A 22839-nucleotide genomic window follows, 5' to 3' on the forward strand; every position below is an offset into this window, starting at 1 on the left:
CTTGCGTTGTAATTCTTTGCCTTCCATATATGTAAGGACATGATTTTCAAAGTAGGACTGTGTCTTAGTCATTTAGTGCTGCTATACAGAAATACCACAAATGGATGGCTTTAACAAAGAGAAATTTATTTCTTCACAGTAAAGTAGGCTCAAAGTCCAAATTCAAGGCATCAGCTTCAGGGAGAGGCTTTCTCTCTCTGTTGGCCTTCTCATCAATCTTCCCCCAAACTAGGAGCTTCTCTGCTCAGGGACTCCAGATCCAAAGGACGCGCTCTATTCCCAGCACTGCTTTCTTGGTGGTATGAGACCCTCCCTCTCTGCTTGCTTCCCTTTCCTTTTTACCTTTTGATAAAACTCCCTTTGCATTAGATTAGGGATGTGACCTGGGTAAGGTGTTACAATCCCACCCTAATCCTCTCTAACATAAAATTATGATCACAAAATGGAGGACAACTACACAATACTGGGAATCATGGCCTAACCAAGTTGACACATATTTTTGGGGGACACACTTTGATCTATGACAGAATGTATTATAAATACTGGCTGTAAGTTTATTTTTTAAAAGTTCTGGTTAAAATGAAAATAATTGGACCTTTTCATCTCTATAATAGTCTGCTTTCATAGTATTATTGACATTCTTGATTTTTAGCAGGACCCTAAATGCAAATGGGTACTTTCTGTGCATATATTTGATGTTTGAAGCATGATTAATATTCTGGAAGGTCTACTACATAATAGAGATGAACATTTTAGATATCATGCCCTATTGACTTAATATTCTCAAACTAATAATTTCTTTATTTGAGCCTTCATTAAATGTTTGTTGCGTCAGAAAAAGTAACAATTGAGGCTTTCATCCTCAAAATAATTAAGTGACTCATCCGGAACAAAAGAGAAAAAAGGAAACCAAAGACTCAGAGAAGAAAGTAGTCTTTAGGACAATAGTCTACACAAACGATGGCCTCATCTACCCTGAGACCAGAAGAACTAAATGGTGCCTGGCTATCGCTACCGACCGTTCTGATCCGAGCCACAGTAGATGGATCATGACAGAATGGGAGAAAAATGTGGAACAGAACTCAAATTCTTAAGGACTCCAGACTTCCTGGACTAGTTGAGACTAGAGAATTCGCAAGACTATCACCCTGAGATATAGTCTAAACCTTAAACCGAAATTATCCCTTGAGGTCACCTTTTAGATAAACAGCAGATTGGCTCATAAAATAAAGAATACTACCTGTGAGTAATGAATTTCTTTTTTAAAAAATAAAAATCAATTACAGGAGACTAAATGGTCAAAAATTACTGTAAAGCAAAGGTAAGGGGGCAGGGAAACTAGAGTACTGGAAATGGTACAACCAGAATGGAATGAATGAGAATGATGACACATTGTGAAAAATCTAACCAATATCACTGAATAATTTGTGTAGAAATTGTTAAATGGAAACCTAATTTGCTGTTTAAATTTTCACCTTAAACAATAGAATATTATTCAAAATAATAAAAATTAGGCAAATGGTTGTTTTTAACCTTTTTTTTTCCTCCAAGAGCTCTCAAGAAATAAAATAGATATTATCAGTTTAACCGTGTAGGCTGAGAACAAAACTGTCAGAATACAAAAAGTCTATTTAATTCTTTTATTATTGCTGCCATTAATAAAGCAAGAATCTTTAGCTGGTGACTCATAGGTATATTTTTGTTTTTGAAAGTTAGGAATACATTGATGTCACCAAAGATATTGTATTCATATGGGTATGCATTTATTTAATATCATCATATATAATGATTTAAAGAAAAAGATAAACTTAACAATTCCAAATGTTTCTATAACAAATAATACTTGTTTATTGGGCAGCTCTTCAGCATGCAGGAAGAAATCCATCCCAAAAGACCATTAATAAATATTGGACTCCTCAAACTGCCAAACTGAATTTTGATGATTTTTGTATAATTTTAAGGAAGGAAAAACCTACTTCAAAAGCAGAACTCCTAAAATCATTTAAGAAGTTAGATGTAAATGATGATGGCTATATTTTACACACTGATCTTTATAAAATTCTAACAAAGGTAAGATCTGGGAAACAGTTTGTAATACACATATTCTGTAAAACAACTTGGAATCTAGCTTTTGCTATTTCCAAAGTCCACATTAAAAATAACTATTTTGTTGGCAGATGAAATAAATCACATATATGTTGTTTATAAAGTACTTAGGGATCCTCCTGGATGAAAGGTGCTTTATAAAGAAAAGGTATGAAACTGGGCCCATGTTGTAGTTCCCTTGTGCTCCTATGTAGTTCTTTCCTGCCCACAATTCTTTGTATGTCAGTGATAGGTCCATATGTCATAAGTAAAAGAGAAACAGTATAAACGGGGTTAGAAACCCATTCTGTTTCTTGGTACGGTGTTATTAAATATCAAAGCAGTTATTACTGGATCTACAATATACAATTCTAGAAATTTAGCAAATTGAATTTTAGTGCACTTTCAGAAAGTTTAATAAAACTGTAAATTTTTATTTTATGTAAAGCCTCATTCTTCCTGACGTAATACTCTTCTGAGGTTTATGATGAAACCATATATTCAAACTTAATTGTTGAAAAGATTAAAAATGTATTTACGCTATCCCCATGAATAACAAAGTGGTAGTCATTCATGTTGCTTTAAAATGAATCTTGTTTTTTCAGAGAGGTGAGAAGATGACTCAAGAAGAAGTAAATGCCATTATAACTTTGGCTGACGTAAATACTGATGGCAAGTTCGATTACCTCAAGGTACGTAAGTTCGTATTGATGTAGATTTGTGTACTGTGTAGGAAAAATATTTTTAAAGAGATACATCATTTTAATACTGGCAATGACCTACTTACATTTTTTTTTTAAAAACTGTGTACTAATTGTACCTGAAATTCAATCTCTCCAGTCCCAGAATTGTAACCCAATATAACTACATTAAAAACAGCATAACAAAGTTAAAACACACACACACACACACACACACACACACACACAGAGTCTTCTCAAAAATGTACTTTTTCTGGGATGGACGAATCATAAAAATTATTTAGAACAACCACAAGTCTACACATCTTATAAAAAAAATAATAAATCACTTCTCCTTGTGTAACATTTTATTTTTACTCAGAGTGTGACCTCCTCATTGAATCATGGCTGCATTTCACTAGGTCACTTGAGAGTGGTCAATCTGATTCAAGAAAATAAAATGAGCAACCTAGTTCAATAGGAAATATATTCTGTCAGTCTTTCCCTTGCCTACTAATATGCGTTTGTCTTTTCCTCCTCCCAAATGTATGATTTAATGTTTTACCCACTGGACTACTTTTTTATTTCCTATAGTTTTGTAAATTATATATGACAACCAGTGAGCAATGTCTGAAGACTACACTAGAAAAACTGGAGGTTGACAGTAAACTGAGGCGTCAACAGTTTGGAAGCCACATTGAAGGGTCCCCTGAAAGGGACCCATCACCAATACCCAAATCTTCGCCTAGAATCATAAGAAAAACTGATCAGGAAACATTCTCAACTAAAGGTATTTACTTTTAACGCTAAGGATTTCTTGATCTGAAATGAAAGATCATATTCAGATAAATCTTCCTTTCCATCTTAGCTTATTAGTAATAAAACAGATGAGAATCCACCGTTTGTTAGCTACTGATTCTAGACTCTTAGCTGTAAAAGTCAATGAAGTAAAATTTTATTATGGAATTTGACTTGGCTACTCGACGGCAACGGGGTATGCTGATTATATTTTATTTAAAACTAAAATTTCAGACTAAAAGGTGACATATTGAAGTGGTCTTAGTAGCTCATAAATTAGAAACTATTAAAGACTGATAGATATAAAACTTCTTTATTTCAGTAAGAAGAACGAGAAGAACAAAATTAATACATAGACCTTTCATACTGTACTATGTTTAGAAGCAAACTTCCTCTTGACAGCCTTTCATAATGTGAGACCAAGTAACTATTGATTGTTACAGGTGATGCCAGGAGTTCTTTACTGTCAGCAACTAGAAAGTTCAAAACATCTGTTTCCTTCACAATTGCCATGGGCGTTAATAGTAACCGAAACTCAAAGTTAACTGAGCCAAACTCACTAAAGGTATAGTATTTGAAATTAAGGTAACAGATGCGACCTTTTCTGAAAAAAAAGAAATTGACATTATTAATAGCTATACAGTGTCTACCAAGAACCAATGAAGTTTGTGAACTGATTCTTTGAGATTTTTCTGTGGGTTGCAGCATTTATAAATGTAAGCCAGTTGTAATACTTTTAAAGTAAAAGCAGTAACTATTATTATAAGGTTTTCAGCTTAAAAATGATAACTTAAATTTTTAAACTTGGTGACAATTATATACTTTGACCAGCGTATTTATTTTGTTGCTTATGAAGAAATCATTCATTGAATATCAATTCCTATGAGAGAAAGACAACAAAGTCACTTTGCTAAGTCAATATTTATAGTGTTAATATTGATCTTCTTCCTTTGTTTTTACTTTCTAGACTCAACCTTTACTAGTTTTCTTTCAACAGAAAATAATAGCTACAGAAATATAAAACATTAACTGGAAACTGCTAGGATACATTAAAAATGTGCACCTAGAGACCTCTGTAAAAGGGGGAAAAATGGTTATGACCACATACTATAACTGCTGTTAGAAAACTGAACTGATTGTCCTCAAGAGCTACATTTTTGTTTCAAATAACAACTCTGTATTTGTTATTGAACTCTGAAGTCCCTTATATCTTTAAATTGCTAGACAGTGACATTTGTTCTATATTAAAATTTTAAAACATTATCTCCAAGGAATTTTGTTCAGACTGTTTAGGAATCTATATACCCTAAGCAATTTGGTGTGCATGTCCAACGTGTTCATACACAATATTTAGTGTCCCAACAATATTATTCTCCACCAGTGGAACCTTTTTTTGTGTTTTGCAACTTCTTAGGCACCTTAAAACTCTTCCAGCCTCTACCCATTACCAATTCCAAAACCACTTCCACATTTTAGGTAACTGTTAGAACAGCACCCCATTCTTCCGGTACCAAAACTCTGTCTTAGTTATCTAGTGCTGCTGTAACAGAAACACCACAAGTGGATGGCTTTAACAAACAGCAATTTATTTTCTCCAAGTTTGTTGTTGTTAGGTGCCATCAAGTCAATTCCGACTCATAGCGACCCTGTGTACAACAGAATGAAACACTGCTTGGTCCTACACCATCCTCACAAGCACTGTTACGTTTGAGCCCGTTGTTGCAGCCACTGTGTCAATCCATTTCATCGAGGGTCTTCCTCTTTTCCACTGACCCTGTATTTTACCAAGCATGATGCCCTTCTCCAGGGACTGGTCCCTCCTGATGACATGTCCAAAGTATGTAAGACCAAGTCTCACCATCCTTACTTCTAATGAGCATTCTGACTGTACTTCTTCCAAGATACATTTGTTTGCTCTTCCAGCAGTCCATGGTATATTCAATATTCTTTGCCAACACCGGAATTCAAAGGCATCAATTCTTCTTCAGTCTTCCTTGGTCATTGTCCAGCTTTCACATGCACATGAGGCGACTGAAAACACCATAGTTTGGGTCGGGTGCACCTTAGTCCTTAAAAGTGACATCTTTGTTTTTCAACACTTTAAGGAGATCTTTTGCAGCAGATTTGTCCAATGCAATACATCTTTTGATTTTTGACTGCCGCTTCCATGGGTGTTGATTATGGATTGAAGTAAAATGAAATCCTCGACGATTTCAGTCTTTTCTCTATTTATCATGATGGTGCTTCTTGGTCCAGCTGTGAGGATTTGTTTTCTTTATGTTGAGGTGTAATCCATACTGAAGACTGTGTTCTTCATCAGTAAGTGCTTCAAGTCCTCTTCACTTTGAGCAAGCAAGCTTGTGTCATCTACATATTATAGATTGTTAATGAGTCTTCCTCCAATTCTGATGCCCCATTTTTCTTCATATAGTCCAGCTTCTTGGATTATTTGCTCAGTGTACAGATTGAATAGTATAGTGAAAAGATACAATCCTGAAGCACACCTTTCTTGACTTTAAACCACAGAGTATCCCCTTGTTAGGTTTGAACAACTGTCTCTTGGTCTATGTACAGTTTCCTCATGAGCACAATTAAGTGTCTGGAATTCCCATTCTTTGTAATGTTATCCATAATTTGTTATGATCCACACAGTCAAATGCCTTTGCATAGTCAATAAAACACAGTTTAGGAGGCTAGAAGTCTGAATTCGGAGCGTCAGCTCTAGGGGAAGGCTTTCTCTCTCTATCTGCTCTGGAGGAATGCTGTTGTTTCTTCAGCTTCTGCTGTCTGGTTCCTTGGAGATCTCCATGTGTCTTGGCATCTGTCTTACCCCGTTTCTCCTCTGTTTGTTTGTTTAATCTCTTCTATATCTCAAAAGAGATTAATTCAAGATACACCTTATACTAATCCTGCCTTATTGACATAACAAAGACAACCCATTCCCAAATGGGATTATAACCACAGGCATACCAAAAACCAAACCGGCTGCCATCAAGTTCATTCCAACTCATAGTGACCCTACAGGACAGAGTAGAACTGCCCCATAGGGTTTCCAAGGAGCGGCTGGTGGGCTCGAACTGCCAACCTTTTGGTTAGTAGCCATAGCTCTTAACCATTATGCCACCAGGGCTCTACCACAGGTACAGAGGTTAGTATTTAACACATATTTTAGGGGGGCATAATTCAATCCATATACCAATCATGTCTAGAATTAGGAAAAGCCCAAAACCATGTGTTATAAACTCTAGAGATGCAATACTTCCATTATCCAGACTCCTATTTAGAATATGCCTACTTACATGTTCTGTATGTGAATGTATATGTATGTTGTATCGTATTTGTTACATAACCCAAACTATTCCGACTCATGGTAGTGGGTTGTAGACATATATATAAATAGAAGTATATATTTTTAAACTCAAAATGGTTAACAGTATTAAGTTACTATTAATTTTTGTGACAGCTCCAAAGAATTTTGTTACAAAAGTTTCTTGCATGTTCAAACTATTGATCAATTCAGTCTGTCAATTAAATTATACTTTTATAAATCTAACCTCTTATTTTTAAGATGTACAGCTTATAATTTTATAGCAAAAGGTTCAATAATGGTCTCTTTACCTCTTTGACTTAGCAACATACAGAACAGCAAATAACTATCTAATAAGTATGTGACCTAGGGTATCGTTATAAAAAAATGACAGTAGTGATGATGATGAAGATGATAATATATAAGCTCCTCCTGTGACTAATCTATGGCATGTATACTGCTTAATAATTCTACTTCACCTTAAATTTTAGTAGTAATACAGAATTCATTATGTCAGAACAAATCATATTCACTTTGGTGCTCTAAGATTTAACTTTACTGATACACTTAAGCATTTTGATAGAATTGTATACTTTATTATCTATTTGTAATTGTGCTTTTCGGCATTTCCTTATATATTATGAGTGAAAATAAATAAAATTTGTATATAACAAATAAATGAATTAACACTTCTGTTCGAGTTTATATGAATTGACCTGAATTGGTAGAGTATAGCACCACCTCATGCCCTATATAAATATTACAAGCTACTATTTTCTTCTTCACTATTTAATATCTATATTGTCAAAAGATTATATCATACATGGAATTTCTTACTCTGTTATTCTAAAAGTTAAAAAAATAACCTCAGCCTTATTTCATTTTACTCATAATACTCAAACTATCAATATAATCTATAATCCTTTCAAACTGATTTATTTGAATGAGGCAGCCAAATTGTCAGTACTTTTTTCCTTTAGCTCATAACGTTTTAGTCCAGGTCCTAGAGAAAAAGCATCGTGTGACTGAAAGTCTGTTTGCTTTAAAAAGAAATTTTAAGTTGAATAAGCACTGCGTGTTTGATAACTGGTGAATCTTAAGAAACTGAATTCTTTTTTGGATAGCAGAGTTACAAATTCTCCTAGAATTTAGTATTCAAAATAATTTGATTGTTACATTGAAGTTTGGTTAATTATAAAGAATGTGGACTTTGTGTTCTATTTTATGATAACTGTTGTTCTATCATTTTCCAACCTTACTAATCCATGCATAACATTGTAGCATGTGGGTTGGCTGTCTTTCAAAAGAAACTTAGAAATTCCCCTCTACCTGTAGCATTGTTTTCTAGAATGGAAATTAGGAAAGACTTAGAATAAACATGTTTATTTACCTTGCTCCCCAACTGAATTTTATAAAAATGTCTGTCAGCCCATGGCACTGCCCCTAGAAATACTATCAGCACATGGAAAAAGTCTTCCATTCTTGAGTCTTTAAATACTACAAATTATGTTCACTACCAGTGTATCAGGCAAAGTACATTAGTTTTTAAGAGTTTCATTTGTACATCTTTTAAACTAGGGGACTGCTGCGCCCATGATTGCAATACAAATTTAAGAAATTTTCCAGCTACTAAAATCTGTATTTCTTTTTAATAAGAAGACCAGTAGTTATGTTTGTCATAACACTTCAATATATGGATAATTCACAGTGATAATGATTTATGATATTTTATTATAATAATATAATAAAAATACAGTTTCTTTTAAAAACCGACTTTTTAAAAGACCTTAGCAGATGTTTAAATGTGAAATAGAACAGAACTTAGAACACTGTAACTGGTAGGCTGGAAAATAAGGAGACCTGGGTTCTAGCTCTAGTTCTGTAATCTGCAAGAATTATGATATTAAGCATATGGCCCTTTTTTTTTTGTTTCTTTCCTCATCAATCAAAAGAGAAGTATTTTTAGATTCCTTCTACCTTTAATCTGTAATTCTAAACTAGTTTCCCTCACCAATACAGATGGGTAAATAGAAAATATATATTCATAAAGTGTTTTAGATGAAATTCCATCTGATAATGTTATAATCAGAATTAATTAAAAGGAAAACATTTTAAGTATTATATCAGAATCATAGTTCAAGCTGTCTCAAAGGGTAACTTGTCCAAATACTATGTGAGTGTATCTTTCTTTTAGCAGTCATCATGGTCCAAAGTCATGTTGATTATGTGAGGACCAATTGCCTCTGAGGTAATGTCAGCATCTATTGTTAGTCCATATTTTTTCCCAGCCAAGAGATTTACAGGGAAGCTAAATGAAGTTCAGCGCATACTTTTACTCAGCATTAGTAGTTAAACTTTTGACACAAGCCCAAGTTTGAACCTCATTGTGTTATACAGACTTAATAAAAATTTTCAATTTGGTTCCCTGAGTTTTCTTTTGGAAACACAATCTAATGGTAAAAGCATTAATCTGAGAGTCTTCGACTTTAAATCTAATAATTTCTACAAATTCTTCATAAAACCTGTGAACCCATGTAATCTTTGGGTACTTTAATTTCTCTGTTTATTAAAGTGACTAATTTTCACTTGCCCTATATTGCCTTATAGAGATATTACTGAAGTATCATATATAATGAATTGCTTCTGTTGTAGGCAGTATACTTAGGAAGAAGAATTTCAATAATTTATGGTCACACCTTAATTTCTCAGAATTAAAAATACACATTTTTTATAGCCCAAAGGTATGGCAGTGTATGTAATTAATGACTAACTGAATGCTAGTATAATTGCCCTGCAGTAATGGTAAAATCTTAAAATTCAGTTAAAGAAATCTTCAAAGAAAAGATGAATGGAAAACAAGTTGATAAAAACCAAAACTAAAGTAAAAGGAAATACAGAAAATACACATATCAAATTCTACAAAAGTCCTTAATATCTAAAATAGTCAAGTTTATTAAAATGCGTAAGAAAAATTCCAAGTTTTCAATAGAGTTATGAGGATAGGAGATGAATAGGCTGTTCACAGAAAAGGAAATAAAAATGATAAACACATGGGGAAATGTTCAACCTTGCTAATAATCAGAGAAGCTCAAATTAGTGTAAAATTTATTGTTCTTGTTTTTAGATGCTGTCAAGTTGGTTCCTACCCATGGTGACCCTGTGTACAACAGACCAAAACACTGTCTGGTCCTGTGCCTTCTTCACAATGTTTGCTATGCTTGAGCCCATTGTTACAGCCACTGTGTCAATCCTGCCCATTGAGGGTCTTCCTCTTTTTTGCTACCCTCTCTTTACCAAGCATGATGTCCTCTGCCAGTACATGAGATGAAGTCTCTCCATCTTTGCTTATAACGAGCATTCTGGCTGTACTTCTTCCAAGACAGACTTGCTTGTTCTTCTGGCAGTCCATGGTATATTCAGTATTCTTCTCCCACACCATAACTGAAAGGCATCAATTCTTCTTCAGTCTTCCTTATTCATTGTCCAGCATTCCCTTGCATATGAGGCAATTGAAAATACCACGGTCTGGGTCAGGCTTACCCTAGTCCTTAAAGTTACATCCTTGCTTTCAACACTTTAATGAGGTCTTTTGCAGCAGATTTGTGCAACATACTACATCATCTGATTTCTTGAATGCTGTTTCCATAGGCATTGATTATGGATCCAAGTAAAATGAAATCCTTGACTTCAATATTTTCTCCATTTATCATAATGTTAAAAATTGTTACAATACCATTTTTTATTATGAAATACTTCAGGTATACAAAAATATATTGAATACTGTAATGAATGTTTCATGTGCCCACCCCTTGCTTAAGAAATTACCCCACCCCCACCACCTAATTTATTTCGTGATAACAACACTGACTAATTAATGGCAAGGATAAAATTGTTACATTCATGTGCCATTGGTATTGTAAAATTGGCACAACTGTTTTATAAAGCAATATGAAAACGCATGCCAGTAGTCTGGAGCCCTGGTGGCGCAGTGGCCAAGAGGTCAGCTGCTAACCAAAAAGTCGGCAGTTCGAATCCACCAGCTGCTCCTTGGAACCTCTATGGGGCTGTTCTACTCTCTCCTGTGGGGTTGCTGTGGGTCAGAATTGATTCGATGGCAACAGTTAGTAGTCTTAAAAATATACAAATTCTTTGCCTGGAAGTTTTCTCAAGAAAATATTTTATCAGAAAATACCCCATTGCCAATGTATAGACAAAATAATATTCATTTTAGCATTATAATGATGAGAATTGGAAATGACCTAAATGTATAACAAAAGAGTTTGATATAACATTAAATGAAAAAGTAGAATATAAAATGGTGGTCTTCATTAAAACGTAAAAATCGGTTTCTATATAAGGCCAGTGTTAAAAGTATTACATAAAAACAAATTAGAGTGGTAGAATTATAGCAACTGTTTTCTGTTTTTAAATTTCTAACTTTAAATGTATTTTGGTCTTAGGAAACTAACATAAAACATTAAAATAATTCTGGCATATATAATAGAAAAATGATGAGTTAGCACATTTTAGGAGAATTTAGCCTTAAAAAAAGTGTAAATACCTCAATATAAATTATGTTTGGCCTTGTCTTTTCAGCTCCCTAGTAATTCTTTCTATAATGGATTAATAATATTTTTGATTTGTTGTGATACAGCTAATGCACGCCTTTTCTCAGTAGTTATCTTAATATTACTAAAGCCTTGAGTTCAGTATCTAACTATCCTTATACGTAATTTTTCAAAATCATCCTTTATAAAATCACATCAAAGCCTCATTAGTATGCTATTTTTGGAAGTCATTAGAACTTTTGTTACAGGTAGGCAGGCCTACTAGTATTAGAGAGGAAAGCATTTTTGTATACATCTATGTTAATTTCCCCTAACTTCAATAAAGAATCCTTTACTATCTACCCAAGGTACCATCTTCAAGTTCTTCTTAATTCTGGTCCTGAGCCCCCACATAAACATGTTAATTTGGACTAGGAGAAGGGCTTTGGCTAGACTGAGAGATGGAGAACCAATCTCATAGAACGGTCTTTCTCAAAACTGGTATTTTATATTTATTAACATATTGTTGTAGTGTGAAACTTTTATTCATCACAGTGTTTTTTTAGTTACCTAGATTTGAAACAATTATTTTGGTTGCCATATACTTTATCTTTTAAACACAAAGCCCTGTCTCTTGTTCTTTCCATCTATTTCCGTCAGTCTTAGTGGTGTTTACCTCTCCATTCTTACTATGCTCCAAGCACCAATCTCATCCTGATTATTACAGGACATTATTTATTATCTTGCTTTTAGACTTCTCATCATCATGAACTTTATTTTTCTTGTTTTTCTCTCTCCATTATGTCTTTTCTTATCTTTTCTTATGGAAATGCTATCCGTCCTTGAAGGAACAGTTCACGAATTGCCCACTCAGTTTATATCAGTGTCACCTTTCCCCATTAGTCAGACAACAAACATTTCTTGATCACCTACAATGTGTAGGGCACTATTTTAGGATCTGGGATTATAGCACTTTTTGAATATATAACTGTATACTACCACCAGTTATAAAATTGTATTGTGTCATCTGTTTTTACCTCCTGTGTTGCAAATACCTGGAGGACAATGGCTATACTTGACATTTCTTTCATGTTCTCCTCTGGTTTCTTCTTATTGCTAAACATGCTGGAAACATTTAATAAGCACTGTTTGAAAAAAATGTTTTCCTTCTTTTCAGGAGTGGCAATGTGCACAATCAAAAGGTTGCTTTTTCTTAGAAGAAGACAGTGAAGTCATCAGCCATCAATACAGGATGCAAATACCTCAGAGATCCATGGTTTATCTAACAATTAAGCCATTAAACCTGAGTCAAGTTGAAGGCAAGTTTAAAGTTTCTGTGTATTTTTTAAAATGCCATAGTGTGTCATCTATGAAAATACCTATGTAATTATTTGATAGTCCTACTTAGTGAAGAAATTAATCTGCCTAAGTAAGAAATGTGGTTACATCTTAAATAAGGTGTTAGTTTATAGGTAACTGTGTATCATATTATGCAAAACAAGTAAATTGCTTTGTGTTTATGTTTAAAGCATGTTTTATTTCAATTCATTTAAAAGCAAGAACATATTGTTTCCTGGTTTCCTCATGGTATAGAATTAACATTTTGTTAATTAATCCTTAACCTTTTCCCTTTATCAATTTTTTAAAAATAATGCATTTAGGAGAAATTCTATAGAAGCATAATTTGGAACAATATGAAACTGAAAGTATTTTTGAATACCTTCCAAGTCCTATGTTATACAACTTAGACATTCCTTAATGATCTTTGCATTCATGATAATATTCTTTCTTTTGTACAGAGTTGCTAGAGAAAATTTAGTAATTTTTTTAGTGTCTAAAATGATTTTTTAATCAGCGGAAGATCTCTATAAGGGGGTTTTTCCTATTATTCCTTTAATGTTGTTATAAATTGATCTTTATTTTTCTTGTGTTTATGTATAAATATTTTCTATTAGAGTGTTTTTCTCCCACCCCATTCTTTTTCCCCTTTAGAAATTCTGAAAGTTTTCACTGGATGTCTTGTAGGATGCTTACAACATTTGGTAGCTGACAGTTTTAAATGATGATTACAGTAGTCATTTTTCAGAGAAAGGAATGAAGATAGCCCTAAAAATTCAATGTAATTGTTAATTCTTCATATTTTTATGAATAAGATTCCTTTATTCATTTAATTAACAAATATTTACTGAGATCCTGTTACCTGACAAGCATCATTGTGGTGCAGTGGTTAAGAGCTCAGCTGCTAACCAAAAGGTTGGCAGTTTGAATCCACCAGCTGCTCCTTTGAACCCCATGGGACAGTTCTGCTCTGTCCTGTGGGGTCACTATGAGTCAGAATTGACTCGACAGCAATGGGTAAGATACATTAGAGTATAAAAAGTACAAAACCCCTGCTCTTATGGAACTTACATTCTAGTGGGAGAAACAGACAATAAATAATAGACATAATAAATAGTAAATGGCATGGTATGTTGGAAAGTCATAAATGCCATGGGAAAAACAAAGAGGGTAAGAGGGATTGTGAATGCTGAGAGGATGTGGTTTGCCATTTAAATGGAGTGTTTAGTGCATGCTTTATGAAGAAGGTGACATTTGAAAGAGTCTTTGAGCAAACTTCGAGAGAGGTGTGTTATCAGTTGCTGGATAAGAAACTATCCCAAATCTCAGCGGCATACAACAGTTAAATATTTATTCAGTCATGAGTCTGTAGGTCAGCTGGCGACTTTTGGTCTTTGCCAGGCTTGGCTTTTTCTGAGGAGCTCACACATGCGTCTAAGGTCAGCTGCAGGTTATGCTGCAGGTTATACAGCTTTGCTGATCTTGGCTATACTCTCACATGCATGGCATCTCAGTTGAGACAGCTTGACTTTGCCTCATGTGATCTCTCACCCTCCAGTAAGCTAGCCTGGACTTGTTCTCATGGCATAATAGGAACCTGAGAGAGAAAACAGATACACAATAGGACCTCCTGAGGTCTGGGCTCAAAACTGGCACAGTGTCACTTCTGTTACATTCTGTTGTTCATAAAAAGTCACAAGGCAAGCCCAGACTGGTAGAGTGGAAAAATAGACTTGCTGTATTGATGGAAGTAGCTGCAGAGTCATATGGCGAAGGGCTGTGTTTACAGGGAGGGAAATAGTTGTGGCCATGTTTTTAGTCTTCTGTTGAAGGCAAGAGAGTAGGCTTTGCGGATGTAGGGATGACACAGGAGATGGACAAAGAGCAGAGAAAGTGGAAGAGCATTCCAGGTAGTGGAAATACTCTGTGCAGAGGCTCTGAGGTGAGAGTGTACCTGGTGTTAGAAGACGACCGAAGAGGCTAGAGAGGAGTAAGTAAGGGGAAAGTAGGAGGAGATGAAGACAGGAAGGAACAGGGGTCAAAATTGGGTAGAGATTTTTTGCCATAATAAGGACTTGAGTGCAGAGAAATGAGGAACCCTTTTGAGTTTTTTCTCATGGCTACTGTCAAGATTTTCTCTTTATCTTTGATTTTCAACAGTTTGAATATGTGTCTAGATTTTTTTTTATGTTTTGTTGATGCCATTTTGTTTTATTCTGCTTGGGGTTCTCTGAAATTCTTGGATTTGTGGCTTGATATCTTTCATTATTTTTAGAAAATTCTCTGCCGTTATTTCTTAAATATTTCTTCTGCCCTCTCTCTTCTTCTTGTATGGTACCTGACATCTCATCTTCCTGTGCTCCACCACAGTTAAGTCGTGCTCACATCTGTTCAATCCTTGGAAGAATCTGTCTCCTTGGATTTCAGACTACTTACTTTCCCTGTGACCTCAACTATCTGATGGATTCAAGGAAAGTTATCATTTTTTAGTTGATCCACTTTTTCTTGTTGATAGGTTAAGAGCAATCTTCTTCCAACTCTCTACTCCCTTAGGGGATTTTGAGTACATGCAGGATGTAATCTGATTTACATTTTTACAAGAGCAGTCAGGTTGCTGTGTTAAAAATAGACCAAAGGGTATGTGGGTAAAAGCAGGGAGTCCAGCTAGGATGCTACCGCAGAATTCCAGGAGAGGACTGATAATGCTTTGACCAGGGCGTAGGTAATAGAGAGATAAAAAGTGGAGATTTTTGATGTTTCTTGAAGGTAGAACCACAGGATTTCTTGAGGATTGGTTATATGTGAGAGAAGAAAAGAGTTAAAGATGATCGTAAGATTTTTGACCTACGCAACTGAAAGGATTCAGTTACCATTAACTGAGATGGAAAAAGTATAGATGGGCAGTTGGTTGTTTTTGTTTGTTTGTTTTTAGGCGCTAGGTGAGGAATCCAGTTTTGGACACAGAAATCCAAGTGGAAATGTCAAATAGGCATTTGGAAATTCAGGTCTAACATTCAGAAGAAAGGTCCTAACTGAAGATACAAGTTTTGCAGGTGTCAGCATGTAGATAGTGCTTGACATCTCTTCCTCCCATGTTCCACCACAGCTAAGCCAGTGCTTCCATCCCATCTGTCCTTGGAAGGGCCTGTCTTTCCTTCAGTTTCAGACTACTTGGTTGGCTTGTGTCATCAGCTGTCTGATAGGTTCAAGAAAAGTTCTGATTTTTAGAAAGTGAGTATGTAGAGAATGTCTCTCAGAAGATCGTTGTATATAGGTATATACCTTATTGCAAATGCTATGATGATTACATATAAAAATTGAATGTGTGTTTCTAAAAAATATCCAAGGGGGGAAGAAACCACTAGCTTCTTTCTTAGATAGGAAAGAGAAAGTTATGATTGCTTACTTTAAGGTGCTTGGGTTTTTTGTTTTATAGGAAAACCATCCCCTTGGTTATCAGTTGATACTGCCTTATATATTCTTAAAGAGAATGAGAGTCACGCAAATCTACAGCTCGTGTGTTTTACTGAACTGCGAAATAGAGAAGTATACATATTTATCTTCTAATATTTAATTTTTAAATATAATATTTAATTTTAAAATATAATATGAATTCAAGTTTGGAGAAAAGTAATATTTTTTCTATATTTTCTTTGTTTTTTAAACTTTTGTGTCCTCCCTTCCAATTAAGGTATATACAGTTCCTAAACCCTATACATATTATTTGTTTTATTAATTGTGAGGGATTTTTTCTTGCTTAAGGAGCCTTGGTGGCTCAGTGGTTAAGCACTCGGCTGCCAACCGAAGGGTCAGCAGTCAAACCTATCAGCTGCTCCATGGAAGAAAGATGTGGCAGTCTGCTTCCTTAGTGATTACAGCCTTGGAAACCCAAAAGGCAGTTCTACTTTTTCCTGTAGGGTTATTATGGGCTGAAATTGACTCTACGGCAATGGGTTTTTTTCTTGCTTGCTGAGATTGGTTAAGAATTGAGGCTTGATTGACAGTCTTGCCTTTATAAGTAGGCGACATTGGGCAAATCACTTATAACTTCTTAGTATTTCACTCTCCTCTTCTCTAAATGCCCTGATGCTTCACATGTGAACTTTTTTTTTGTTGTTGTTGTTATGCTTAATAAAAATGACTCGTGGCAGTGGATTTTTGCCTCTAAATACAAGCAATTCAAGACTTTGGAAAAGTTGTTTCAGATGTTTATCTTAGTTATACTACTGCTGCACAAAGAAAAACTTTAAGATTACTGTCCTCAGGCTTGACTGATACTATGGTTTAAAAATAGTTTGATATGAAGAAATGCTTTTAAATGATTTTATATGTTGCCTGTGGGGTTGTTCTGATCTTTTCTAATTGTATATTTACTCAGAGGCCAGATATGTGAGGTAGATACATAAACGTGACTATTTATTTTATGAGGACTACAAAATACATCTCCTGCACAACAACAGGAATAAAACTATTCAAGGGCTTACTGCAATATCATATTTAATCTTTATATAGGCCCACTGACAAACATTTCCCTGATGGAATGTTATATAAAAGTCTTTATTGTAGCCTTCCTAACAGACAAGAATAGTTATAGGCAAGAAACAAATAAAATGACAAAAGCTAATGTTTTGACTAAACTCTTCTTCAGAACTGACTACGAAGTTAAGTTCAAGATAAAGCATTGTTGAAAACAATAGCTTTTCCCATTTCATTTTGGGTAAAATGTCTTTCTTATAAGATTACATGTGTAAAAATGTTAGTCTGTAGTAAGCCAGTAATAAAGTTTGAATGAGTTCTACTTACCTCTTTACTATATAGGCTTCTGTTTATCTGTAATATGTCATATTTACAAAGGATTTTTTATTTTTAGTTTTACAGTTACTTTCTTTAAGAGTTTTGTGCACATGAAAGACTTTTTGCCATCCACAGTGGCAAATTCAAGGTTATATGTGGAGATGACAGGTTGATGGAATAACATATATTAAGAAGCACAGAGATCTGATTTTTCATTCCTGGATATCAGTCTGCATCTGGCCAGTCTAAAAGATACAGTTTCCAGAAAGTGGATTTGGTCAACCTTCAGTCTTTGAAATGACTCTCAGTTATATTGGATTACTTCTTGTATCAAAATAGACGTGCTCACTTTGGGATTGGTGTGATTCCTCTGACGTGTCAGGGTAGAAATGGGTCTAAACCTAGAATTCAGAGGAGCAACTTTATTTTGTGCATGAGTCCCTAGGATGATCTAAATGTACCTGGGTTTTGAAAGGAATTTTTTGTACACAAGATTCCCTAGAACCATTCTGTGCTGAAAAGCAAATTGCTGTTTGCATGCCTATTATATTTCTAGCAGTAGCCTAACTACTGCTAGAAAATACCTTGATTTAATATATTTGGCAGAGATAACCCCTAGGTTTTATAGGAAGCCACTGGGCTCCAGCAAGCTCTAAGGAGGTCAGTAGAGGGATACCATTTTGCCTTCTTTTTTAGAACAAAAGAATAAAATGTTTCCATATACAAATGTCCTGGTACTCATTATAAATATTCAATATTTGATAGAAAACTGTGTTTTGTATAAGACATGTCTATCTGGGATTCTGCCATCTTGTTTTATAGTCTTTATTATCATAAATAATAGTGAAATTCCAGTGCTTTAGTCCATATAAATTGTTTTTTACAAAAAGATAGGCTCTTAAAAATACAGTTATTATGTACAAATAATGAACTCTTTACAAATATTGTGTCATTGAAATCTGATTTAAAAATTGTATTACTATTTGAATGAAATTAGAGAAATGTAATCTAGAAATTATCACTCTTTTAAAAAGAAGCTCAGTGTTTTCATTAAAAAAAAAAAAAATCATCCTAAGGTTTTTCTCTTTGTTTCCTGTTAAAGATATTTGCATCACAACCATTTTTGAAAATTTTGGGAGAAGATTTAGAAGATATATAGCTTCTTACCTGTTATTATTTTAGGTATTTATTTTTTAAATATATGAAAAACTACATCTAATGGGCTTATTCTGGTGTTGTCATTAACAAAAAGAATAAGGTCTATAAAAGATTGATAAAACTATAAATGTTATTGTTGGTAGTTATCATCAAGTCAGCACCAACTCATGGTGACCTTATGTATGACAGAACGAAATATTGCCGGGTCCTGGGCCGCCTTCATGATGGTTGGTACATTTGGGTCCATCAAGGCCATTGTGTCAGTCCATCTCATTGAGGATTTCCCTCATTTTCTTTGGCCTTCCGCTTTATCATTCCTGATGACGTGTGCAAAGTTAGCGAGTTGAAGTCTTGCCATACTTGCTTCAAATTTCTCCTATTAGTAGTTTGTTCATTCTTTTGGCAGTCCTTGGTATATTCAATATTCTTCACCAACAGCACAGTTCAAATGCTTCTTCTGTCTCCTTTTTCATTATCCAAATTTCCCATGTATATGAGGCAATTGAAAAGACCACCCTAGTCATCAAAGTGGCATCTTTACTTTTGAGAATTTTAAAGAGACCTTTTGCAGTAGATTTGCCCAATGCAATAAGTCATTTGATTTCTTGACTGCTGCTTCCATGGACATTGTTGATTCAAGTAGAATGAAATTCTTAACAACTTCAATTTTTTCTCCATTTATCATGATGTTGTTTATTGGTCCAGTTGTGAGGATTTTTGTTTTCTTCACGTTCAGACATCATACTGAAGGCTGTAGTTTTTTTCTTCAATTTGTTGCTGTTGTTGTTGAAAATATACACAGCAGAACATAACACCAATTCAAAAGTTTCTACATGTACAATTCAATGATATTGATTACATTCTTCAAGTTGTACAACCATTTTCATCCTCCTTTACCAAATTTTTCCTCCCCATTAACATAAACTCATTGCCCATAAGTATCTATCTAATCTTTTGAGTTGCTGTTGTGAATTTGTTCCCATATGTGTAGATAGTTTTTAGAAGAGTCCAATGCTCAAGGCAGACATTCTTTACAAGTTAAGCTATCATTTTGTTTAAAGATGACCTCAGGATAGTTTTGGTTTAAGGTTAAAAGATTATCTCAGGTCAGTAGTTTCAGGGGGTCCTCCAGCTTCAATGGCTCCAGAAAATCTAGACTCCATGAGTATTTGAAATTCTGTTCCACATTTTTCCTCCTTTTGATCAGGATTCTTCTGTAGAATCTTTGAACAAAACATTCGTAATGGTAGCCAGGAACCATTTAGTTCTTCTGGTCTCATGGCAAAGGAGGTAATTAGCCACACTGAAAGCTGTAGTCTTTGACCTTCATCAGTAAGTTCTTCAAGTCACCTTCATTTTCAGCAAGCAAGGTTGTGTCCTTTACTTATTGCAGATTGTTAATGAATCTTCCACCAATCCTGATGCCATAATCATCTTTATATAGCCCAGCTTCTCAGATTATTTGTTCAGCATACAGATGAAAGAAATAAAGTGAAAGAATACAACCCAGCCACACACCTTTTCCAATTTTGAACCATGCAGTATCCCCTTATTCTGTTCAAACAACTGCCTCTTGATCCATGTATAGGTTCCCCATGAGTACAATTAAGTGTTCTGGAATTCCCATTCTTCATAATGTTGTTTATAATTTGTTATGATGCACACAGTCAAATGGCTTTGCATAGTTGATAAAACTTAAGTAAACATCTTTCTAGTATTTATTCTCTGCTTTCAGCCAGTATCCATCTGACAGCAGCAATGATATCCTTTGTTCCAGGTCTTCTGAAGCCAGCTTGAAATTCTGGCAGCTCCCTGTCGCTGTATGGCTGTAGTCGTTACTGAATTATCTTCAACAGAATTTTGCTAGCATGTGATATTAATTGTTTGATAATTTCTATATTTCATTTAAACTATAATAGAATTGGTCAATATTGCTTTTAAAAATTGTTTCTAATGTGTCCCTTTCAAAAGAAAGATTAAGAGTCACACATAGTTATTTTTTTGTTTTTATTTGTTTGATTTATTTTGTTTTGAATTCTTTTGAGAAAAGGTGTTTGGGTGGACTGGTGAACTAGGACCTGGAATGTACTGGTTAATTCCTTTCACTACTGGCTGTAAGCTGAAGAAAGAAATAAAGCCAATAACAGAAGAAGCTCAACTTGTTTATAGAGATGAAATGGGGGAATTATTTCTTACAAAGGAATTTAGGTAAGTTTTAAGAACCATAACATCTAGACTGGATATATATCAGGAGCCTATCTCCCCCTTCTTTCCTTTGGCCAACCTCCACACCTATCCGCTGATTCTAATTCAGTAACTCAACTCATTCACTAGGCGTCTGAAATCAGTATTCCATTCACAGGCCTGGGGGTTGTCTTTCATTTCTAGGTTCCACACATCTGGCAAGTCAACTTTAGTTACACATCTACCAACTTCTCCCCCACTAGACACTGCTGTAGAAATAGACACTGTTAGTTGCACTATTGATTTAGATAACTGTCAGATATGAAATCCAAAAACTTAGGTAGTTCTCCCAGATATGGACAATTAGATTTGACTGTGAGTAGAGAGGAAGAAGAAAGTAGGTTAGAGAAAGTAAAAAAGAAGGGGACTAGTATTCATTGATTTCCTACTATGTGTTGATATACTATGATTGCTTTAGAAGCAGCTTTATCTCATGTACTACTAGACTGAGCCAAAATATGTTTGAATTTGCTAACTTACAGTTCATAAAGTTGTGTAATGTCTTTGATATAACTTGCTTTTCAATATTATCCTCATGGAAACTTTATTCAGTCTAGTTGCCTTAGAGATAAGAAATAATTTGCATTCTGTAATTTTAGGTCAACTTTATCAGATATATTTGAAATTATTGATTTAGATGGAAATGGTCTTCTTAGCATTGAAGAATATAATTTTTTTGAATTGAGAACAAGTGGTGAGAAATGTGATGAAGATGCTTGGGCTGTCTGCAGAGGTAAGCACTTTTCTTCTTAATGGATTTGTAATAAAGTCAGTATATAGCACGTTTTTATCCCTAAGAAATAAGATGTCAAACTTTTCCTCTGTGGAATATTATTATAGTGTTTAGAACAGTTTAAAATGTACTATCATTAATTAATTATCCTTTAGCGGATAAGTGATGTATGTAGCACTCAAGTTAAAAGAAAATATGAATTATTTAAATGTAATTTCGAATTTTGGCCTACGCTTTTTGAGGCTTAACCTATGCTCGTGGCCGTCGAGTTGATTCCAACTCATATAGGACAGAGAGTACTGTCCCATAGGGTTTCCAAGGAGCGCCTGGTGGATTCAAACTGCCAACCTGTTGGTTAGCAGCCAACTCTTAACCACTACACCACCAGGGTTTCCTTGTGGGGCTTAGAAGGTAAAAAAAAATTCACCCTAGCTCTTGATATCACTGGGACTATAATGGTCAACTATGAGTCAGTCAACTCCTAGGCAATGGTTTTTTTTTTTTTTTTTTTAATGGGTGGTGGTCAGGAGACAAAAACTGGCCAGGGGAGGGCAGCAAAGAGCTAAGTGGTTTCAGTAAAGCATAGATTTCCAGGAAGTTTATGCATGTTAAGAATTCTTTAATGCTTGTTGTATTTGAGTTGAATTAAGAAAGTTTGTCCCCTGAGGTATGGAAGCCAAAAATACCAAGATGGGCAAAGAATAACATTGACAATGAGGCAAACACAATTGTCACCCAGGAGGAGTCTGGGAAGAGGGTGAGGCTTGTATTTATTTAACCCAAAGACTGGAAGGTCAAAGGGGGAAACTAGAAAGGCATAGCCAATTATAGATCACAGAACAAAAAGTATGAGGAGGCCAGATTACAATCAGAAGAGAGATGAACTCATCTTCAGTGTGGTGTCCCCTGGATAGTAACCTATCTTACTACTCTAGCTGTGAAAACTGTTTAAACGTGGCAACATCATTAAGCCAGGTGGGGCTCTGATAAATCTGTTTATCTAAACACCAAGTAGGGTAGAAAAATAATATTGTAAAGGTTTTTTCTGAATATATCTATTTTTAACTTAAAGTTTAAATAGTATAATCAATAACAAGAAATATTGATTTATAATATTAAAGTTTGATTAATAAGATTGATAATACACATAAAAGA

At 34.6% G+C, this 22839-nt stretch overlaps 1 protein-coding gene across 5 annotated transcripts in view; it reads left to right on the top strand.

Moving 5' to 3' along the window:
• EFCAB7 (EF-hand calcium binding domain 7) overlaps positions 1-22839 on the top strand; it is a 56483-nt gene that overhangs the window by 4625 nt on the left and 29019 nt on the right. For 4 of the 5 annotated variants that reach the window (XM_023549505.2, XM_064282076.1, XM_064282078.1 and 1 more), the window contains 8 exons: positions 1859-2070; positions 2691-2777; positions 3360-3555; positions 4007-4128; positions 12595-12736; positions 16192-16301; positions 20758-20915; positions 21551-21684. In XM_023549505.2, the coding sequence (XP_023405273.2) occupies positions 1859-2070; positions 2691-2777; positions 3360-3555; positions 4007-4128; positions 12595-12736; positions 16192-16301; positions 20758-20915; positions 21551-21684 (1161 nt within the window). The remainder of the gene's footprint in view (positions 1-1858; positions 2071-2690; positions 2778-3359; positions 3556-4006; positions 4129-12594; positions 12737-16191; positions 16302-20757; positions 20916-21550; positions 21685-22839) is intronic. The other variant, XM_064282079.1, reaches the window with a different exon arrangement.

The sequence above is a fragment of the Loxodonta africana genome, chromosome 3 (genome assembly GCF_030014295.1).
Source record: "Loxodonta africana isolate mLoxAfr1 chromosome 3, mLoxAfr1.hap2, whole genome shotgun sequence".
Lineage (NCBI taxonomy): Eukaryota > Metazoa > Chordata > Mammalia > Proboscidea > Elephantidae > Loxodonta > Loxodonta africana.